Genomic DNA, 24,125 nt, shown 5'->3' with positions numbered 1-24,125 from the left:
TCTGATTCCTGCGCTGTCCTTTTTCAAAAATTTGAACACATTAACCCAGCTGTGTGAAACTCATTGTACTCATTTTGACGTACTGTATCGTGACACCAGCGACTGCTGTGTTTGATTATGATAATGAGGCTTCGGGCATCAGGGCTGAAACTTCCTCAGTCCACCTCAGCTCCCCCCATGTCTTCTCTCCTCCTCTCCCAAAAGGTGACCAATGGCCCAACCCCCAATCCATGTCATTGCCTGTTCCTAAAAACCCTGCTGTCAACACACACATATAAATCCAATTCAAGCTCCCACTTCTGAAGACTTTTGCGGGGTAATAACTGTAATTAGTTGGCCAGCAGTTTGTGCTCCGTCTGTCCCGTTGTGTAACAAAGCCGCCTCTGCCAACAGCAGCATCACATCCACACAGCGGAGAGTCACCGCAGGAGCGTAGAGGGAGGGAGGGGTGTGTGTGAATGTGTGTTTTAGTAATGGGTGTGGAAAAAAAAAAAGCTGTGCTTTTGGTCCCCCAAGGGAGCGGGACAGAGCCGACGATTGTTTAGCGTCGATGGGTGCTTCGAGGGAGGAGAGTGTACACATACTACACACATACAGTACTGTATTCATAACAACAGTATTCCCTGCCAGCAGTGAGACTATAGAAAATGTGCTTTCTGACAGGAAAAGAGTGTGATTAGGTGATGAGTGTGTTCAGCAGAGAGCACCTCTGGTCCGGGGGCCACGTAAAACAAACCTCGGGCAGCAGAGAGCGTGCTCAGAAAGGCTCAGAGAGACATCAAAGATAGAAGGAAAGGTTGAAGGAAAGGACGGAAGGAAGCATTGTTATTCTAACAGCACAGGTTAATAAGGAATACCAAAGATAATATTGCATCTCCTAGAACTAGCTTCAGTTGCTCAGTGTATATAAAATTGGAAGAAAGCTATACTGTGATATTACAGTTACATCTCACTTTATAATCCTAAAATAATTTATACCAACAATAGTTATATTTATAGAATATTTACATAAATACATCATCATATAGTAATATTATTGTCAACACGTCGTTATAGAAACATACACCATACATATATGTGTATATAGTCATGTTATAGCCACACGTACGCACACATACAATGAATATACAATCAGAATGAGCTATTGCAATGCTGTGTCGGGCCAAACTCCAATCGGACATTCACATCTTCTCAAGTAAAGTAAGCTTGAAGAGAGGAGCTCAGGTGTATTGCTATAAGAAAGACCAAACGTTCGGGCCATACTCGCTGCGCAGTCGCAGCCGAACGTTTCTCGTAAAATCCGAGTATTGCTTTGTGTAAAGTTACTCCCCTCTGAAGTGATAAATCTGGGCCGAGAGAGGAGGAGGAAACAGAGAGAGGAGCACTGAGCCTCTCAGTCAGTAGGCGAGACGACGTCTTCCAAACCGAAAACAGTTTTGGATCTGTGAGTCCGTCACCTGTGTAGAAAGATGGCCCGCTCAGAAGGACGGAAAAAAAACAAAAAAAACAAAAAAAACAGGTGTCCCCGCTTATGCGCGACAGGTTAAGAGTGAGGATCCAAAACAACCTGCTGCCTCTAGAAGTCAGAGAAGAGATCCTGGGGACCCAGGTGAATGATAAAAGGAGCGATGGTCCGTGGCTGGTAGAAGGGATTGTCAATGAAAAGACCACCTGCAGCAAGACGGAGAGACAGAGAGAGCAGCAGTGATTACTATAAAACACAATGTGAGGCTTCAATACATTCTTCACTTCTTTGACCACAACATGACAAATGTAATACCTGTGAAGGACACAAGGGCAATTCTGTAGCACCAAGAAATCCAATAACTTTTTAAAATTTTTTTTCTTTTTTTTACTTCAAGTCCACTTGAAGGTTGTAAACATCCTCTCAAGCAGTTCTTGGAAATGTTCCAGTAAAAAGATTATCACATGGGTGACATTAACAGCAGGTACATAACATAAAAGTGCATGTGTAATAGTGGCCAGAGGAGTGAATTAAAGGAGTAACATTTCGGGAAATACACTTTGTTGGTTTCTTATCAAGAGGTAAGTGAGAGGTTTGTTTTTGCAGTTTTTCAGGTACAAATAGACAAATACTGCAATTTTTTTCTACCCTGGAAATGGATCCCTTATCTGATGCTCTTCCTGATGATTTCTACCACATTTACTCAAAGATTGAAGGGCTTAAGGTGTGGGCATATATGAATACAATACTCCTTTACTTGGGGCAGCATCTCACTCCAAACTCGTGGGGAACAATCAACCAAGGTCTTGCTCATTGAGAATAACAGAGCACGAGATCGGCAGGAGGACTGATGCATCGTTGGCAGTATTGCAAGCATCGTACTGGATAGTTGTGGTGAAGAAGGCGCTGATCCAGAAGGCAAATATCTTGTTACACCAGTCTATCTACGTTCCAACCCACAATTGAGCTGCAGGTAATGACCAAAAGAATGAGGCTGCAGCTTTAGCGACGGAGAAAGGAGCTCAGCATCGGTGTTCTCACGAGTTCACGCCGAGCACATTGTGTACATGACTTTCCCTGCCAAGATCCCCCAGGAGGGGAGGACATTTTGGACTACAGTGTTTGGTGCCAACCCGCCCCCAGGGCAGACGATGGATGAATAAATAAAACGAGATTGTTACCAGCCTCATATCTTCAATTAAATATTAAGTTGGAACTATGAGACGGTTAGCTTAGTTGGACATGAAGACCAAAAACAGGGGGAAAGAGCCTGACTCTGTCCAAAGGTAAGAAAATCAGCGTATCAGAATGTTGTTGCTCTGCAAGGTGTTCCCCATGTTCCAGGCTTCATGCTAAGCTACAGTAATCAGCGGCTGTCTGTAGCTTAGTGTTTAGTGTACAGACATGTAAGTGTTACGAATCTTTGCCTCTAACTCTTGGCAAGAGAGCCAAGAAGTGCATTTCCCAAAATGCTGAACCAAACCCTTTACAGCTATTCTAGACATGAAGATTCAGTAGGAGCTGAACGAAAAGCCTGATAAAAAAACATAAATCAAAGATTGTTGTTGTACATTAAATACTGAGAATGACATGAGTTGACAGTGTGTACTTTGTGCAGCTCGGAACAAAGAATCCAACCTTGAACATAAAAGAAAGAACAGAAAATAGACACAGAATGCAACATTTGAAAAAAAAAAAAAAGAATCTTCAATCATGTGCGACTGAAGTAGAGCTTTGGTGATGTCAGTCTAATATCAGTGGAAAGGTTTTACAAAAACTCAATGGAGCTCAACCAACCATTGGACAAGATATTGGGTCCTCTCATCCAATGGCTGCGTCTCACAGCTGTAACCATGGAGATGTCATCGGTGGGTTATCTCTCGCTGGTTAGATGGCCAAGATGTGTTGAAGTGATCATATAGCTGGCACAGCATTTGACCAGCATGTTGATGGAACAAACTATAGTATATTTTCTTTTCTGTGTCCCCCCGCCCCCCCCTTTTTTTATCCGAGTTCCCCTTAGTCTTTTATCCATTTTTTTTTTATTTGTACCTGTGATCCTTACAGCAAATCTTTAAATCTAGCTGGAAGGATAGTTTTGAGCCCAAGGTTTAGCGGCTCTGTTGGTGATCCTTGTTTGAAAGCTGAGCAAAGATGTGAGGAAAAAAAACAACAATCCACAAATACAGCACATGTATGTAGTAAAATAATCGAACAATCACAACATTAAACAAACTGACAGTAAGTTTTGAATTCAGTCCTTATTGTTTTGACTGCTGTGCACCACAGGATATGTTTGTCTGGGACGTGTTAACCAGTGACACTAACCTCTGTCAAGGCAAGAAATTACAGGGATTTAGATGAAGTCTATGCAGAAGTAAAATGTTTTGTCTTTTGGGCCATTTGAATGTACTGAGCTCTGGAAGTGCTGCTGCCGAGAGGCTGCGCTTGGCCTATGTTCATCTCGATATATACTTTAGGAGATACCTCTGATAGCTTTGGGAAACCTGCCAAATATTAATCCACGTCAGGTAATGAGATCGTGCAGCTGAATGCAAGATGCAGGATCTGAAAAGAGCTTTCTAAATTCACCCTTAGTCTCCTTGCCTTTCTCTCTGAATATCTATAAGCTGAGGGTCAAAAGGATGAAACGAGATGCACAGAAGTACGAGGAGAGATTGAAATTCAACCTGTGTGCATGCATGAGGATGGAATATTAAAGGTAAACGTACGTTTAGAGCACAGTATCATATGCCGGTTGAATGCTGAATGAGCAGGCAGATCTTTCCACATGTTAAGTGACGTAAGTGGAAACCAAATCAAAACAAACCAAAGTGGGAACTACTTCATCAGCTGATATACCAGATAAACACCAGGCAGTGTTCAGCTTTCATATGAGATAAACTTTATTCATTTTTCCAACATTATTATTTATTTATTCCTATACATCCTTCACACAGCTCACATTATTATTTTCTTTTTTTTTTATACAGAGAATGTGTGTTGTGTGGGTCATGTTGCAAAGGCTATTGTCTTCCTACAAAGACTAAACACAATAAAAACAAAAGGCTGATATAGACTCAAGAGAATGAGGTCACAATTCACAGTACAAATCCTTCAAGTTTTTGTTAATCTCTTAAGAACTTAAACCTGCAGTATCTTTTTCATAAAAGTTCCTGAAACAGTAATAAAACAAAACAAAGAGCAAAAAAGCGCTTTAATAAAAACTTCAGCTCAAGTCCTTAATCCTTTCCCGGTCACTGATATTGTAGAAAAAAAAATCAACTGAGTTTCCCTTCTAGAAAAAAGCTAATTGTAATTGTATGGTTTGGAAAAATCATTTGGTACGTATGAAAAGGTGTTTGGTATGTATGAACAAGCATCTGTCTGGTATGTGTGTCCCTTGTGCTAAAAGAAGTGGTAGTGGGGGACGGGGTAGGCGGGCACTTTCATGACAGGCAACAGAAGCATTCTCTTGGGCAAACCTAGAGGGGAGACATGAGAAGAGCACAGCTCTGCATGAGTCCAGGGCAACAAGCAACCATGTTGTTCTCTGCTCACTACACTGCACACTACGCTACATCTACGACCAAACACCCCTTGCACTGCACAAACAAGGCTCCCAAAGGGGGGGGAGCGTAAGCATGTGAGAACAAGCAGGAATGTGACACTCTTCATCGGTGGTTAGGGGAACCGAGAAGGAGATAGGTTCAGAGTTAAAGAGAAGAAAACAAATGATATGAGGTAATGATTCACTTCGGTTTATCAGAACTGGGGTCTTACGTCTCAATCTTTCCTTATACAAACACTGTACTCATCAAGCAAGAGATGTGGGAAAATGGTGACTTTGCCACGGCAACATTTGAAGCATAAGCGGTCAAGCACAGCGGCAGAGCTTAAAACTGAAACGTTTGTCTGTGCTTTTTCTTTCACATGAGTTGGCATATCTTTTGTTTCGCATTGTCACCACATTAGCACATCTCAGCAGCTAAAATGAGTACACTGTTATTATTATGGATATGAGTGACAGCAAAACACATTTAGAACCCAAGTTGTAATGGACTGGATTAATCCTTCAAAGGAGATGGTTGAGCAGGAGAGGTAGTTGTTTTATGTGTGTGAAAAGAATGGTTCTCCAAGGGCTTTGTGAGCTCTGTTCTATGATATTATCTACTGTGTTCTATGGTACAATGGCCTAAGGATGTAATGGGTCGTGTTCCATGATACAATGTTCTGTTTTGTTATGATATAACGTTCTTTTTAACAAGTAATTATGTTTTATGTTCTATGATATAGAGTATCTAAATAGTATTCACCCCTTAATTGTTTTCCCATTTTGTTGCATAAATAAATGAAATGGTCAACATTCAAAAAATGATACAAAACAAAAAAAGTTGCTCTTTAATGTCAAAGTGAAAACAGTTTTTTAAAAAGTAATGTCAAATATATACATTGTACTATATATTTACTTTTTATTATATAATGTACTATGTTCTATGATAAAATGACTGTATCTTGATATAATGTTTTGTGTTTTGCAGTAGGAAAACCTATATAACGTTCCGTGTCCTATGATACTCTGTTCTCCACAGAATGTTCTAGCGAGCCCAGCAGTACTCGAGAGAGTTCTAAGTGTTTGCCAACAAAGAAAGCCCAAAGAGGTGTTGACTGCAAGAGCACAGGGAAAAGCAGGAAACAGGATGAAAGCTTTGCATCCCAAAGATAAAGGAGTCATCAGTGTTTTCATGTGCCTTTTTTCTCTCCTCTGATGGAAATGTAAGCCACAATGGGGTCTAACAAAGACTTTTCTCCCTCTCACTCTGGCACTAAATGCCAGTAAAAGAGTATTTCATATTTTAAATACTGTCAGCGCGAAAAAGTTCTTCCTGACTTGCAGCCCAGAATCTATATCTCATTGTTATTCTTCTCATCTGCAGATCAACTGCACCTTGACTCACCTGAACACCAGGCGTATCTAATATTCTGTAGAGATTCTAGTTTTCATTTCTATCTTTTCTTTTTCAACTAACCTGAACTGAACCTGACTTCCTACCTACTTGTGGGAGGTTACAGCTCAGGGTCAGCTGACCTGAGATCGCCCACTGGGATACGTGACATGGTCTGATGACTAATGGGGCAGAGGTGAACACTCTCTCAAATATTCTGAATGTTATGGCCATGGACAACCTTAAAAATAAGAAGTATAAAATAATAAAAAGTAAGTGGGTATTTCTGTTAGTGCCATGGTCGCAGTCATATGTGAAAAACGTGTGGATGCCAGGGGCTGAAACTAAACACCTCAAATAAACGCAGCGTTTCCTGCTCCACCGTAACCAGAAAAACTAAGGCTTACTTTATATTCAGGGCTGTTGGGGTCTCAGGGGGGTACTGAACGTCTGCCTGGGGCCCCTGGACCAGTTTCTCTTCTCACATAAGACCCATTCAAGCCCCAAGCTGTAGGATGAACAGAAAGGCCTCCCAATGCTACATGCGTGCACACATTACACAAGGCCGAGTCTGTTGAGGTAAATGTGACTGTGTTTGACACATGGATGTATAGCTACCCATGTTTTTTAAGGTCAGGGGCTGGTATAGATTACTATCATTCCTGAGAGAGGCCAGTGTGGACAGCATTGGTAACATGACAGGAACAGCGCTGCCGTGGCAAAGCCTCCCTGCCACCCTGTCTTAAATAACAGAGGGTAAAGTGAGGAGCTCACACTATGAGTCCCACTAATCAAACTAAACATATAAGAAGATGAAGACAGCAGAGGCAGCGTGTGTGGGGTTAATACAGATCCAGGAGAGCTTGTGTAGTTAGATAGATGGCTGTTCTAGGAACGAAAGTGCAGGTGTGTGTATCATCATGATAATGAGACTGAAATCAGCTCTTTAGTGACAGAGTGGCGATCCAACCGTACAAGCTGAGGGAGTGACAACAAGCAGATTAACAAACAAGTGCTGAGCGGACAATTAGCCAAAGTACAGACAGATTTGCTTGGAGCACGGGACAAAGAGGTTTAAGCTTATTTAATTATGACTGAAAATTCAGTGCCAAACCCTAAAAATGGGATTAGAAAAGGGATCAAGTTCTAAATAACTTTCACAAAACTGAAGCAAAAAGAAGTGGAGAAGAAGAGCTGGAGGTTAGCAGTTATGGCATGTTTGGCTAGGGAGGAGAGAAGCCAAAGGAAGGTTATAGGCATGGAAAAGACAGGAGCACGTACCGTATGCAGGAGCAGCTGCTGCAGCTGGGCTGTAGCCATACGGTGTCCCGAAGCCTGTTGGGGGAGAGGTTTCAGGGTCAAAATCAATTGCAGGCTTGTTTAATTCCCACTTGCATTTTCAACCTCTTTAGTAAGTTAAGACAAGTGTTTTCTGGCCATGCAGCACTTTAAAAAACAGCTGTGCATTTAGGGAAAAAGACAATAGAGGAAGCTACACTCCTCACTTACAAGATCAACCTGAACCTGAATGCGCAAAACTAAAAGTAAATTCACAAAATGTTGATTTTCTGCATGATTCACTGTAAATGCTGTCCATCACTGAACTCTTGTTGCTATAGGGTGTTTCTGAATATTTCCAGTACAGTTGCAGGGTGGAAATGGAAGCTTATTTTTTGCTTTAAAGAAGAAGAAAATGTCAGCACCAATAAGCCAGAGGTAACATTAAATGCCAATCCTGCAGAAGCAACCAGATTTAATACAAAAACAAACCAAATACTGCACAAATTCCAAAAATACTAAAATGACCCACATCTGCCCTAAAAATGTACCTGGTGTGACGTATCCAGGTGCAGCTGCACTGACGAAGGCTCCTCTCGCGAGTGCTGCTCTTCCTCGTCCTCTGGCTACCTGAGCTGCTACTGCTGAGGCTGCTGCTGCCGCAGCCAGGGCTCCTTTAGTCTGAACACAGCACAAATTATATGTTTAGTGTGTCTCAAACATTCAAGCTGCAGAGGTACACACATTATTCCTGCATAAATATGGTGCACAGAAATGGGGCATTAAAGCACACACGCAGTCCAAGACAAAATCTTAATGCATTATGGGCCAAATCTATTCGCACGGCTCATTGACAAAATAAGTATAAGAGGGATGACCTGACAGGTGTGAAGTATTGATCTGATTAGACACTTGTTAAACGTGGTGTCATTGATTACTGACGCGTGAACAAAGTGGACAAATTGCTACAAGGCGGTACAGAGCTGATACTGATCAGAAAAGATGCTTAAGTCTGCACTGACAGTTTGGCTGTCAAGGAAAACAGATTACTACTGTGTGATGTATGTGGTTTCATTGTGTGTGTGTGTGTGCATGCATGGTGCCCAGACTGCCCTCTGTGTCTTCCATACGTGTTTCCATACCTGAGGCAAAATCTTTTTCTTCTTGTTTGCAGCTGCATTGGGACCAGAGAAGAGTTTTTCCAGAGCTGCCAAAGCAGCGCTGGCCTTTGCCACTTTTTTGTTGGGGCCTGCCCCACGAAACTTCTGCCCATCGACCTCCACCTGATGTGCACGCACACACACACACACACACACACACACACACACACACACACACACACACACACACACACACACACACACACACACACACACACACACACACACACAAATACACTTATCAGTCATCAGTAACTCAGCCAGCGAGTCTGGCTGAACAGGACAGCTTGTTTAGCGATGCCCTGCTGTCAAGCAGGCCTGCTAATCAATCAGCAGAGCGATGGAGCAGCCAGGCATGTCGGAAAACAACACATCCCACAGAGAACAGGCCTGCTGCAGGAACCAGGTTGAGTGATTGAATGTACCGGTGGTCAGCTGGTTTCTGTGTTTGTGTGTGTGGCTTAGTCTGTTTTTGATATATATACATATATAAATTTTTTTTTTTATAAAAATAGATAAAAATAATATATATATATACACACACACACACACAAATATATCATATATAGCTTGACAGATGACAAAAAGTGGGAGGAGAGATGGGGGGGTGACATGAGGCAAAGTGTTGCAGGTTGGACTCTCACCTCCATAACAAAGCGTTTGTCATGGCTGCCTCCACTTTCAGAGATGAGTTCGTATTTGAGGCCTCGTCTTTTTTCGTTTAGCTCCATGACGGGGTTCTTCCCACTCGCCGTCAGTATGGGACCCTGAGTTCGCACCTGGGGAGTGAAAAGATCAATAATCAGTAATTTATTTGAAAACATCTTTGTAGCTTTATTCGTAAATGCACAGTGGACAGTTTAGATAGACTTTATGTCCTTGAACCACAGTAAATGTCGAATTCTAAACCATTTCAAATCACAATTTCTTACACCTACAACTTCACACAACATGTTTCCTCACCTCCAGTGTGTTGGAACTGTCCGAGGAGTGTGTTGGGTTATTGCTAGTGTGTGATGACGTCTCGCTCTTCCCCTCGCCATCTGACTTCTCGTCTGAACTCATGGGGTCCAGGTCTGAGTCAAAACCTGTCGGGTAGCCCATTGCCTGGAGAACCTAAATAGGGAAGATGATGATTCAGTTGAGAGCAGACAAACGGCAAACAAAAGACACTTTAAGATAAAACGATGAGACCAAAAGTAGGGTTACACTCAAGAGCAAGTAAGTAAATCTGAAATTCTGAACTCTCAATGTTTGTGAGTTGCAGACTACAACAAGAACAGTAGAGGATCCATTTTCTTTTCAAAAAGCTCACTGAATCTGATGAGATAGATTTTGCAGTATATGAAGACAATTTCACACTGATACCTTAATGCTCCTCTCTGTGTTTTAAACTAACTTTATCAGCATCATCAACCACAAAGGAACAGATCTGCTACCCAGGGAATTATGAATAAAAAACAACCAAAACAGATATTGTGGCAGTCTAAATAACTATAGTTTAACAAAGTGTATGTCCAGAAGCAGCAATACTGCAGCCTACTGCAGCAATACTGCAGCCTAAAGCACGTCCTGACATAATAAATTTGAGCCAAAGATAACCAAAGATGGTTACAATGAAACCATTACATACATAAAGAGCCACACGAGCCTACTGTATGTCAGTGCAGAGAGCAGCAAAGTGATTCATTCATTCATTCATCAATATTGTTGGCAGAAGAGAAAAAGAAAATCACAATTTTTGGACCCAAATGGATGATTGTTTACACTGAGAGAAACTGAGGGGGAGAAACAGAGAGGGAAGGGGAGATCAGAAGGTGAGTACAGGAGAGAGAGAAAGAAAGTGAGTGAGGAGGAGAATGCAAAAGGGGGAGCGAGATGGGCAGAAAGAGCCTTTTATGGGAATGGAGCGGATCACGGATTATCCCGGCTCTGTGCTCTGGAGAGCCTCTTTGTTCACAACCACTTTGGGATTACATGGATTTGCCCACCTCCATCCTCCACACAAACACACGTACAGACAAATACATTTGTATAGATACACACAGGTTTGGCTGCGGCTCGCGCTTCGGAAGTTTTTCAGGTAGCCAAAAAAGAAATAATCATGTCTGTTTTACATAATTGTGTGTCTTTTATCGTCTTGCTGTCCTGTATACATCCCAATAATGTAAACAACCTAATAAGAACCACCTACTAAACTTCATTTTCTGTCTTACCTTGACGGCAACGTGGAGCTTAGCGGTCTTCTTGGAGGATCCCGATGCTTCGTAAACGGTTCCATCCAGATCAACAGACATGGTGAAGACCGGAGCGTGAACCGGGCCCGACTGGGACAGCAGGCGATACTGCAGCCCCGGCCGGATCTGGTTCAACCGCATCAGGGCATTCATCGGCTGGTTGGAGTCTATGGCTTTACTGTCTAGGACTAATGCAGAAAAATGGGGAGAGGTTATGGTTAAAGGAGAATTAGAGCATATTAGGATGTATTTAATCAATGTTGGTAGGGAATGTAGCAGTTATCCAGTACGAATAGGACAGACTGGGCCATTTTGGAGATATCATATGTAATGTGAATGAATCATGTTTTCTTAAGGTTCTCTACTCCCTTGCTGGTTGTTTTCATGATGAATAAAGGTGCTTCTCTATTTTCTCTCTCTTTCAATCACTTTGCTCTGGTTTGCCGATATCTAAAAATGCCTCTCTGTCTCCATTAGTGGTGGTTCATCTTCTACTTGTATGAAGAAAGAGCTGGGGATGGTTGGGTGGCCTACTAAAATGTGAACAATCAATACTATTGATTTGCCTCCACAGGATGGAAGAAAGATGGAGGGAGAAAAGCAGACAGGGAAAAAAGCAAAGAAAATGGAGAGACAATGGGAAGAAAGGCTTGGCTGAAGCATTGTGCAGCTTCATTTTCAGTGCTTAGGAAAGGAAACTTTTAAAAAGATATTTATTCTCATCCTTGCATTTCCTTTCTTTCTGTTTTTAAAATAGATTGGGGTTAATGAGCAGTGAATATCTTGATACCATCGCCTTTATTTCCTCCTTTCTTCTTGTACCTTTCCTCAGATTCCTCTTCATCTTCTTGATGAGGTCCTTGTCATCCATTGTTCCGTCCTCGTACGGCCTCTTCAGACCTAATCCTGGAAAACATTAAGACAGGGAGACGCAGAGGGTGAGGAGGGATGCTAATCAGTCACCAGCTACAAGAGATGTTTATATGAACACACAACAGAACCACTTGTGTGGGACAAAGAGAAAGGGGAAGGTAGAGTTGCTGAAAACAAGCAATATATGAGGACAAGCATAAAGATGGATAAACTGGCAGACAAAATGAACAGGGCAGACAGGCAGAGCAACAAACACTTAAACAATAAGGAAAACATATAAGCTCCTTTCCTACATGCCGTAATCTGTAAATGCTCTGGCAAATTATCCATGTTAGACTCATGAGGGACCATAAAGGCTCAAGTCGGTTTTCCTTGAAAGATGCCAACTTTCTCTTGTGTGAACAAAAACAGAAACATCTCAGTATAAAAGCATTTGCAAGTTAACAAGACTTAACTGAAACTGACACTGAAAAAAAGTACAACAAAAAAGGGGGGAAAATATAAAAAAAACATCATATTTCATCGTTTTTGTGATGTTTAACAAGTCAGCAGTATTGACAGTGCTGTCAGCGCTGGCGTGTAGAAAAACCAAAGGTCACGTCATGTGCGACTCTGAAAACTGGAGTCAGTAACGCTGACAGACCCAAAACGACCGGCCTTCACACAGTGTGTAAAATAGATACATGCAGACCGAGAGCATAAACAGACAGCCAAAGACAGACAGATATGTTGAGGCAGACAGGCAGTAACACAGGTATACACACCTTCTTTATCAGACCAGGGGTATTTTTGTGATGGTTTGTTTGAGGGAAGAGGCTCCATCTCCAACACCTTGTAGATTTGTCCAAATGCCATGAGTCTGAGAGCGTGCTGTTGAATGCAAAACACACACACACACACACACACACACACACACACACCCACACACACATTAAAAGAAAGAAGCTCAGAAGATGTATTCAAACTTCAAACTGTACTGCGTAAGGACATTAACAGAGTAGAGTTGAGACATTAAAAGGTTCTTTTGCAGTTCTGTACATCCAAGTTCAATTTTACATTTCCCCTAATGCCCCTTGATAGCATCTGTCTGAGACCTTCCCAGCCTCCTAAATACCCATTTCCCTAAAAGCCAAGTAAATCCAACTGCAGCTGCTACATGAACATACGTGAAGTTGATCTAAATATGGCAAGTGCACAGTTTATAGGCTGATTAGGTCACAGAAGAGACCAAAAACAAAATCTTTTTTGGTCAGAACTGTTGTAGCTGGGGGTTAGAAGCTGTGGCTGTCTTTCATGTTCCTCACTTTAACACAACATAATATATAGTGGTATATGCTGTGTAACTGCTTTTCTGGTTTACCAGTTTATGAGATGGCCAATCACTAAAACAGATTTCAAAATAAACATTTATGTATAAATATATACTACACAGCAAACAATTCCCCAACTCTTTTGACATAATAGCTCTATTCATTTTTATCAAATCATTTTGGTCTCATAAACCATTTAATTTGTATCAATTCATCGATTATGCAGAAGATGAATAAGAAGAAGAAGAAGAAATAGAGGAAGATAACTTTTTTTTTGTCTTTGGTTCAATCAAATTACTTGTGGTCAAAGTCATATCGTTGTGCTTTAAACACATAGACTACAGTGTGTGAAGTTTGGACTCTGTATCTTCTTTACCTCTTCAACTGCTAAAAGATGGACTTGGTTTGTAGATAATGCAAGACTGCAGTTGAAACTTTCTCTTTAAACCCCACACTCTCAGTTTGCAACACAGACGTTCTGTTCTAGAGCTCAAGCCAAGAAACTTTAAAAGTTTAAATTAAATTGTAAACGTTATCCTGAAGCATTTTATTCTCTAGCTGACTCACTTGAGATTGGATCAATTAAAGTTATATTACAGACCAATGCAAAAAAAGCAATGCACTTTGATTAGTTAAGTGAATGCCCAAGTGTTCTCTACATATGTCAAAGATAGATTTCTACAGACATGCAGTCTCATATTCTGTTTTTACTAATGCAGCTCGTCTGGTTGAAGAACTGAGACAGATAAGATGTTAAACGAGAATATTCATGCTGATGTTAAGATATTTATCTTCAAAAATATTAGGTCAGACTATCTACAAACATAGAAGCACATAGGCAAACTTCTATACATGCATGAACAGAATCTGGTGCATTAATATTGGCAAGATCTGTGCATTAATGGACGTTTACACATATGCATACAAACTTGAGTTATCTTGCAACAGACAGCATCAACTTTGCACAGACTGCAATGATCAGTGTGTCCTTGTGTTCATTTATCACTCTTATTGTACACATCTTCAACCTACACAAACAATCAGAAAGGTATCCAGAATGGCACACAGTGGCTCTGCTAATACAAATCCATTAGTGAGGTAGAGTGTCTCAGATATTCATGAGGCTCGGCGTAGCTCATTGACAGAACAGCTCCCCCTCTCCTATCTGCTCTTGTATCTGCTCCAATACAATTATCCCCATTGACATTCCAGCCTCGTTCAGGCTGCCTTCAAAGGAAATGGACGGCAGGATTCACTAAGCCATGCGGCTCAGAGGCTGCCCTGCTCAGTCGGGTGTGTGTGTGAAGAGGGACAAGGCACACACACGCACGCAAAAACTGTCCTCAGGGTGTCAGAGATGGATTTATGGCCTTCAATGGCAATAGTTTCCCACACCAATCATTAAAATTCAGCGCCATGCAGCTCTTCCTGCATGTGGACGCTCACACAAGTGTGTGTGAATGCAGATTGTGTGCCCTTTGGGGCGGTTTCTGTCTGGTAATAGGTGTGTTGCTTACTGATCCCCACACACTGACAGCTCAGGGCGAGTACAGCTGGGTGATAACAACAGTGTCTTTAGGCTGACGTGTGTGTGTGTGTGTGTGTGTGTGTGTGTGTGTGTGTGTGTGTGTGTGTGTGTGTGTGTGTGTGTGTGTGTGTGTGTGTGTACCTGTGCGCTGTAGGTAATGGCCTCAGCCTGCTGGTCGCTCATGTTGGCTAGTGTGTTTGTTGGCTCTTTCTCACATGGGTCGTGTAAACCTGGACCACCTGGGGGAAGTGACAAAGGATGACACACACACAAACACGCAGACACACACAGACAGTTGTTGTCACTTTATGTACTGACACTGCAGCTCAGTAACATTTAATTAGGCCTCACTGTCAGGAAATATCCGGCAATGGAAATTCTGACTATTAAAATGGACGACTGCAGCAACAGGAAGATTGAACTGGTGAACTTGTGAGCCCTTTAAACTAGTCCAACTTAAAAGCCTCGAACTGTGATTTTTCCACATTCATCTTCAATTTGAATACTGTGGATGACTAAATATTCTGTGGCATACATTTTACCATGAAATTAAAGTTTGCTATTAATCATTCATCAGTCTGGGTTCTTAAACTATTTTACTATTCTGCTTAAACTGAACTTTTGCTTTTGAATAACTGAATTCTCTCCAAGGATACGCAAAATTTTGTAAAGAATTACTTCAGCTGCTCCTAATTAAGATGCTTTCATAATAATGCCTTGCTTCAGACAGCTGTGCTGTGCTGGGTCACTGAGCCATCACTGGCTCACCCGCTCATAGAGGAACGGCTCAAAAGTGTGCCTCGCTGTGTCTGCTCATCTACAAAAATTTAGCATGTTTCTCAGCTCTGCTCACCAGCAGTGGCAAGAATTTGAATGTCAGAATCTTCCCACTGTGTTTATTCATGCATGCAACATGGCTTTGCACCTGGTAGCAGAATGCCTGAGGCCAGACACTCCATGACTCGGCGCAGCGCCTCTCCAGCCCCGAGAGGTCTGTTGCAGGTGGCAATTGCCTTCTCGCAGATAAGCTCTAAGGGCTACAAGAAAGGACAAAAACACAGATATGACCACAACATGCAATTTTCTAACAGGGCTGCATGAAATTGTAAAAAATAAATAAATAAAAAATAAATAAATAAATAAATAATAAAAAAATAAAAATCATACTGACATTTTTTTCTAAGACACTAAGATCACGATATGATTCATGACAAGCAAGAATGATGATTTTTGCAGCATCATTTTTATTTTTACTGAAAAGTACTGTCAAAATCATGATGATGAGACACCTGCTGTGGTCTGTAACAACAAATAAACATGTTATGTTACATCTGAATAGTACTTATAGGACATATTGCTATTCTGATAATATTTCAGTTCAGCCCTGCTGTAAAGACAATAGGATTTAATCCATCAACACGTGTGGTATAGGAGGTATGTAGGCATCATTCTCACTAAACATGATAAAATGTAAAAAGTTTAACAGCAGAGAGACTTTGTTTTATAAGGTAAACTAGAAAAAATCGCAATAGAAATATGAAAATCCCATTACAGCATGGACATGGAGGGCATTTTGTGATAATGCACAATTACACATAACATCATCTTCATCTATAAATACTCAAGGTGGTGGAACATTTTCTTTTCATTTCTTGCATTAGCTCTCAAACACAAGTAATTACAGCCAAAGACTCACCCATCCCTTGAGAGGCTCCCAGACAGGGTGTCTATTGCACATGTCTCTAAGTATCCTGAGAACGATAACGCAGGACTTGAGTCCGTTCACTCGAGCCTGGGAGAGACAGACGGATGTATAGGATGGAGAGAAGAGGGAAAGATGGAGGGGGTTGCAAGATTAAAACAGAGAGAGGGTGGGAAGGGAACAAATTGAGCACAGGAGGAGTGATATTTGTGTAAACACATACAGATAACAGCCTGCTTTACACCACAAAGCCACATAATGAAGTGATTGTATTGTGTCTTAAACTCCCCAAGAGCTCCCCATTTAGTTTACTGAACATGTTTTACTAAAAATGTAATCTGTCTTAAAAAAAAAAGCTACATTCTGAACTTTTTTTTGTCAGTAAGGTAAGTGAGTTGGGAGATAGATGGGGAAGGGTATGGGGGGTGATCAAAGGGGAAGCATTGACATACTGTACAGAGCAGGCAGGTTCACATAATAGCCAAAAAGAAAAACAAGTATCAACCATTGCTTTTGTAACCTTACGATACTTCCTCTATTCATCTTTTTTCCAGTTCATATAAGTGTGGAGTACACCACTGTACAGTATATAGCATAAAAATACTTCACAATTGACAATCCGATTTGTAATATTTAGCATTTTTGCTCATGATGTTGTTAAGCAACATCCTGCAAACAGAACTGGAGATGAGAAAGAACAAAAACATGTTGATCAGCTGTATGAATTAAAGGATCATTTCTAATAATTCTAACAAAAATCATTTCAGTAAAAATGCTAATTAGTCCACACTGCTCTCTGCACTTGATTAGTCTAAACTGTGGGCATAATAAGCGCTACAGCGTCATCTGACAGTGAGTGATTTCCCTCTGGATGTATCGTCAGGCTACAATAAGCATCGGGCAGGAAGACAGGAAGTGAGTGGGTGCCGACCTGGAACCACTTGGCGTGTCGTAGCGCTGCCAGGGCCAACAGACATCTGTGTCTATCCAGCACCTCCCCCTCCTCCTCCTCCTCCTCCTCCTCCTCAGCCTCCACTCTGTGCGCAGCAGCACCCAACACTGCCACAAAACAATAACAACCCAATATAGAGAACGTGAAACACACACACATCATGGTCTGAGTGTGTGTGTTTGAATTTATTTTTTTTGCGCGTGTGAATGTATGCAGTCACACGTGAAAAATTTGCGTGTGAATGCAGACATTCACACACACATGCATGGATACTTTGGTACATACAAGGTGCTTTTCATGCCATAAAGTTGTTTCTCTCCCTGTAGAAACTCTCTATGGGTCACAGAACTGCGATGAATGCTCGTAAAAACGTCCTCACTCTTTAAACGGTGTGTCATTTTCAACACTGTGATCAGTCTAACATGTGTTAACTGCATCACATGTTGACATCCTTATCATGTGGTAACACAGGATGAACTGTCCCCTCGTATGTTGAAAATTGCACACACTATTCAACAGTGATTTAGTAGTTCACATCCATCCAGTCACTGCTAAAAAAACAGTGAAAGGGAGAGCAACCGGGGCCACAAGGGAAGATACAACTTTGTGGAATGGAGAGCCCCCCACAGACATACACCAAACAAATACCGAAGGAGTGTTTGATTTAATGATAGGGCGTTGTTGGGACACATTTCACTGTGCCCAGCAAGGTAAATCAATCTCTCCTTCATGTATTTGAAGAGGATTTCATTTATTTTGATCCAGTCTGCGCCAGGCAGGAGTCAAAATAGGTGTTTATTTTTCATCTGTATTACTTAAGGTGCACTTGATTACACAGAGTCGTGGAGAAATGGTGCAGAGAAAAGCAATTCAACACCCTGTCTGGGCAAACACAGAATCAAGCGCTCCTAAAGTAGAACTGAAAAGAAAAGAAAAAATTCTAAGATAGTTTGACCCAGTCTCAGACAAACACAACACAGGAGGGATCAAGGCAGGGTTTAGTCAGAGCATTGTGGTTGGTAAAAGAGGAGCGTTCTTATGCGTTTTATATGTGAGCATTTGATTCATGCTGCCTGACACACCAGGCTGGTTGAGTTACTACACTCTCACCCATTCTGCTATTTAAGAACCAGCATGAAGCCAATGATATGCAAGGCGAGCTGAATCAAACGCAGCTGTGTATGAATGAGTGCAGTTATGTGGGGTTTCCAAAGAGGGTTTATTGTGTGCAGGACCTACTGGAAGTGATATAAGGCGCACCTAAGAGTCCTTTGGGTCTCTATGAAACACAACTAGGTAAATATTTTCCTCATCACTCTCCCGTGAAAAGAAAAGCCTTCCCTCAAGAGTTATTTTGCTGAAATGTCAGATGTGTCTAATATGTGGTAGCACCGCAAGGAGCATCTATCTCTCATTATCCCTGAACTCATCTGGCTGTTATCCTGATGCATGCAGTGATGTGTGTTTGTGTTTCCATGTGATATATAATGGTGTACTCCAAGGTCTGTCGGAGTGATCCCAGCTGCATGTGGGACCGCTCCGCGGCTGGTGGATCATTATAGTCTTTCTTCCTCCCACCATTCTTTCAAACGCTCTGCTGGCCTCTCCCTCACTATCGCCGTCTATGTTGTCTGATTTTAAGAATTCAGTTTGCTATACTGTCTCCACTAATTTACTGTCACAGCACCCGTCCTCCCTTTGTGACCACACAGAGCAGTGAGCTGTGTCATACATACATACAACTCATAAAGTAGCCACAGAAACATTCTGCACACATGGGACTTATAAAGCAGAAGTGGATTTTACACTTATTCAATGTTGGTGTAATTTTGTAGATCTAATAAATTGCTAATGAAGTCCTAACCAGGCAGGAGTAGCTATAAAGATATATCTGCATATCTATTGAAGATTCTCATTTCACAGCAGTATTATACAATATAAGCTTATATGCCTTGCCCTAGGACAACAACAGCCAATGAGTTATTGTGTAGACAACTTATCCACTCTTCTTTCTCCTCTCTCCTGAGCCACGCATACACCAGCATCCAGATGACTGTTGCATTATGTAGCCAATGAGTTTAAAAAAAAAAAAAATCTTATTCTACCTTAGTACTTGTTTTTTATTGTTATCTATACATAAAGTTAGTGTAAATAAGGAAATAAAACACTATAATGAGTTTTTTCCCATGTAACTCTCAAGCAGGGATATTTTGAGGTCACAAAATTGCATTTCTTTGCCAGACGCGTGAATATTTCATCAGAAAAATGTGGTCAAAGTTCAAAGTTAATACCAAATTCACTCAAATGGAAAACCGAACACAAGTATGACTATATGATGTGGACCCATTGTGTTTTCCAGCTTATAGGCACAGTTACAGGTCATCTACAGGAGTATTTCCAAATTCTATAGATTAATGCCAGAAGCACTTACAGTAAAACAAATCAGCTTCAAACCAATGTTATACTCCATATGGTTAGAGTTTTAAATTTACTTTGCGTGAAACTGGGATAAGCATTTTAGGATAATTTGACATACATTTCCAGGGATAAGAACAGGTAAATCTGACAAACATCATATGTTATTCATTGCATGATTCAAACAGACTCAGAAAATAATCTCTCTCCCCATTAATTAGATATATTTTTTCCAAAATAAGTCCCATGGTGGTCCAAGAAAGCTGGAGGAGGGGCTGTCTTTGAACAACACCAAATGTTGATGCATGTGTTGTTGTGTAAAAGCATTAAACCCTGCCTTTTAATATGCAACCCTACAGACAGGCTGACATCCTTCAACCCCAACTGCCGCCTGATAAAATCTGAGCAATTAGACATCCAATGTGACAAGAATATCCCTATCCGTGTGCATGGCTTTTCCTCCGTGTGGTTGCATGCCTGTGTGCTCTTCTTGGAAAACACTAGTGGTCTTCTCCGTCTTGCCGTGGCACACAGCGTGATGTACGGCTAACCTTCGTGCTATCTCTCATTTCTCTCTAAGGCCTGAGTGCCTGGTTGGATGGGAGCCACAGGATGGATGGGCAGCTTCCTACAGCTCGGTTATTGATTTCGCTGGCCTGCTGGCCTTGCTCTCCTGTTCCCACCCCCCACAACCAATTATAACCAGTTTCTGCTCCCCATGAAAATGGGGGGGGATGGGGAAGGAAGATTGCTATTTGACTTAACCAGTTTAGTTCAATGACTCGTTTTGTGTGTTTCAACTTGTGTGTGTCCTGTACCTGTTGTGTCTGATGTCATCAGTTAAAAAGGGAAAAAGGGAGAAACCACATTTATCGCTGTGTTCCTACCTTGCCCATTCTTCATCTCCTGCTCCTGCTCCTCCTCTTCCTCTTCCTCCTCCACCTCCTCCTTCTCCTCCTCCTCTCCTTCCTCCCCATTCTCCAACTCCTCCTCTTCCTCCTCCTCCTCTTCGTCCTCGTCTTCCCTCATGGCCGGCGAGGTGAGGGTAATCTTGAGAGTGAGTTTGGGCTCTGTTGTAGTTTGTACCAAAATGGCCACCTCGGGCAAGGAGCTTGTGACCTCATATTTCTCTTCTGTCAGCTTCTGTCATGTGTCAAACAGACATAAGTGGGTGGTCAGAGGCCAAGGTCACAACATGACTCAGTGCAGATGAAAAAGAAGAAGAAGCAAGATGTATTTGCAACATCACCGGGTAAGACAGGAAAAACAATGTTTGAAATCATATTGAATATTTTTAAGACCCTAATAAGAACTCAATAAATGAAATTTACCAACACCATATCATCTGTATACTGAACACACATTACCAAATAAAAATAATATAAACCTGTGACATAGTGTTAAACATTACAACAAAAGGATGATTGTGAAAGAAAATCATGAAACATAATGTTAGATGTGAATTGTTTCCCAGCAGCACATTTGTGAAATTGTCTTTCTGTATGTATACTGTGATTCTTCATTCTGGAGGAATCAATTACTGCTAAGCTCTGTGGTCAGCACTACGAGGGACTGATGATAATGAATTCATGTCAACACACACAGCGGTGACATTACTCACTCGACACTGCTACAACAAGAATATCTTGCAACAACAACCTGCAGACACTTCAACAAATGACATTTTACCCCTATAGGCAGAAGTAGAAACAGGTACACACAGACTCATGAAAGCATTTAAAGTCATGACAGACTATAAATATTTAATCAACAGAAAAAGTGTACTAAAACACAACAGTGTTACTGAAATACATGCTTCTGCTATATTTGCTGGTGGACTGTCTTTTTGTGGAATATGTTGCTGGGCAATAATATTTTAAATTAAGAGTAAAGCAAGGGTTGGGGTTAGGTACAATATCTGGCAGTTACAGGTGGGATTATAAGTTTCCGGAAAATTAATGCAATGTCCTCCTAAGTGACATAAACAAGTGTGTGTTTGCGGGTGAGTTTCCAATTCTGCCTATGCGAATGGTGAGACGCGGAGGGCCTATCTACATCCCATTTGGCTCTGATGAGAAAATCAGAATCTCTGGTCACTGGGCCGAGACATGAGATTACTTCCCTGCCCACACACACACACGAGTTCTTGTCGTTCTCTCTCTCACACCACTTAACTGCTAAAGAGAACAAGCAGAGAGGAGGCACAGGGGCAGAATTTATTCATTGAGTAGTCTCTGCACCAGCCAGACAGGTTGGCAGGGTTTCACCGTGTTTGTAGTTAAAGCGAAATACTTTTAACAAATCTTTAGTGAATGCAAAACTGTACCTGACTGCCGCAATATATATGGAAACAAATTATTTAAGGCTTTTACAAGGAGGGCTGAAAAAGTAGATTGTTTTCCCTAGATCAGATATTCCTCAGTTATACAAGCAAACAAGCCCAAGAGTTTAAGTCACAGCATTTTTTGTGCACTGTTCTGTTTTGTTTCCTGTGTGTATGAACATCAGGAGTTTAATTTCTGCCACCATGACTTGTTAATTAGGAAACATGACACAGAGGTAGTGACGAGAGCATTAATCACACGTCTCATACATACTAAAACACCTCTCGACTTCTCAATTGACATTCGCATCACTGTGTATGCCAACACCTCCACATTTACACACTACATATACACTTATATACACACAGGTAGCATTGAGAGCTGGCAAATTTAGGCAGGAACACTCATAAAATGTGGAAGCTTATTCACATAGCTTGAATTCTGACACTGGAGAGGACTGTGCAATAAAAATAGAGCCTTTTGAATTGAATTTGGCAGACTATGAAGGTTTGATCTCAATCTAGAGTGTAATTGTGTGTGTATGTGTGAGACAAAACCAAAGAAAGAGACCAAGAAGCAGTGTAATGTGACTGTGAGCGATTGTGTGCATGTCTCTTACCTCAATCTGTGTGGGTAAATTGTGACAGACAGTGTCCAGCAGTGTCTGTGTGGGTTTGTCTCTACACATCAGCACGAGCTCCAGGTCCATGTCGCCTTTGATCAGGAGGCCTTTGGCCACAAGACCGATCCTCATCACTCCACACAGCACGCCGCCACTGCTGGACTCTCTGTTTCAGAGAAAAAGGAAACGAGTAGTAATGTTCTCATCTTTTGTGGTCTTTAACTGTGAGGGCAAACACACTTCAATTTACAGCTAAAAACTTGTAACATGGTACAACATCTCTTTTATTAATAAAAATCTATGTTTCATTTTGTCAGTGTTTTACAATTTTTTAATACATGTCAGTATTTTATGTATTCTGCATCAGATTAACAGATTAAGTTACAAGGCGCCAGTTAAGATTGCAAAATAAGATCAGACAAGGCAATCCAGATCCTTAATGAGAAGTAGTGAACCCTTAATAAAAAGATTCATGGAGATAGCCGAGCGTAGAGACCGTGCTCGGAGACTGTCAAGTGGTTTTAAGTCAATTTCCTCCAAATCTAACTCTCTGTAAGAAAGCGAGTAAGTGATTTCCCGAAAAACGGTAATCTACTCCCAGTGGTAAAACGTTACTAAGTACATTCAGCAGAGCACTTGAGCGCATGAGTACAAAGTTGAGGTATTTCTATTTTACTTGAGTGTTTTCCTTACATGCTACTTTAGATCTCTACTCAACTACAGCTCAGAGGGAAAGACTGTACCTTTAATTCACTACATGTATCTGACAGCTTTAGTTACTTTTACAAATGTAGTTCAGCAAATTAATTATTATTTTTGCACAAAAACAACAAAATCATTTATAGCAGCTCTACAATACGACACTATAACCCTACCTGTAGCCGTCACTTGACTCCTCAGTTTCGTCGCTGGCCTCTTCTCCAGGATCGTCCTCCTCTGTGCTGTCTGCTGGTTGGCTGTCAGCGGCCTGGCTGTGGGCGTCGCTGTTGCTCTTATCCAGCCAGTCAGAGACGTGTTTGAGGGCGCACTCCACGGTGGACACCAGTGTCTGAACAGCCTCCAGCTCTTGAGAGGAGGGGTAGATGGTGGAGTGTTTCGCCATGACATGGCGATCATCATTACTGAAGGAACGGAAGGACCTCTGTAAAAGAAAGAAGGGCAAGAAATAATTGAGCGCTAAAAAACACAATACAATCTTTGTATACAGCAAGGGAACACGTGGAGAGGTTTTCAACAACAGACTGAGCTTTAATCCATCAAATCAAGCTTTTCACACACCCAAAATAAAATAAAAACAGCACTCACACACACAC

At 41.4% G+C, this 24,125-nt stretch overlaps 1 protein-coding gene across 4 annotated transcripts in view; it reads right to left on the bottom strand.

Moving 5' to 3' along the window:
* Positions 1-931: 931 nt before the first annotated feature.
* The window catches only part of LOC119029756 (spermatid perinuclear RNA binding protein), a 78,050-nt gene continuing 54,856 nt past the window's right edge, over positions 932-24,125 (bottom strand). For 3 of the 4 annotated variants that reach the window (XM_037116842.1, XM_037116841.1, XM_037116840.1), the window contains 16 exons: positions 23,688-23,953; positions 22,810-22,978; positions 20,754-21,009; positions 17,431-17,558; positions 16,494-16,589; positions 15,723-15,834; positions 14,939-15,036; positions 12,724-12,829; positions 11,909-11,992; positions 11,066-11,274; positions 9,813-9,965; positions 9,494-9,628; positions 8,832-8,972; positions 8,241-8,370; positions 7,693-7,746; positions 932-1,671 (listed from right to left, as the gene is read on the bottom strand). In XM_037116842.1, the coding sequence (XP_036972737.1) occupies positions 1,577-1,671; positions 7,693-7,746; positions 8,241-8,370; positions 8,832-8,972; positions 9,494-9,628; positions 9,813-9,965; positions 11,066-11,274; positions 11,909-11,992; positions 12,724-12,829; positions 14,939-15,036; positions 15,723-15,834; positions 16,494-16,589; positions 17,431-17,558; positions 20,754-21,009; positions 22,810-22,978; positions 23,688-23,953 (2,232 nt within the window). In that variant the 3' untranslated portion in view covers positions 932-1,576. Of the gene's footprint in view, positions 1,672-4,347; positions 4,951-7,692; positions 7,747-8,240; positions 8,371-8,831; positions 8,973-9,493; positions 9,629-9,812; positions 9,966-11,065; positions 11,275-11,908; positions 11,993-12,723; positions 12,830-14,938; positions 15,037-15,722; positions 15,835-16,493; positions 16,590-17,430; positions 17,559-20,753; positions 21,010-22,809; positions 22,979-23,687; positions 23,954-24,125 lie in introns of those variants that run through there. The other variant, XM_037116843.1, reaches the window with a different exon arrangement.

The sequence above is a fragment of the Acanthopagrus latus genome, chromosome 12 (genome assembly GCF_904848185.1).
Source record: "Acanthopagrus latus isolate v.2019 chromosome 12, fAcaLat1.1, whole genome shotgun sequence".
Classification (NCBI taxonomy): Eukaryota; Metazoa; Chordata; class Actinopteri; order Spariformes; family Sparidae; genus Acanthopagrus; species Acanthopagrus latus.
The sequence above is the reverse complement of the archived record's forward strand: the minus strand, read 5'-3'. Positions and strand labels throughout refer to the sequence as shown.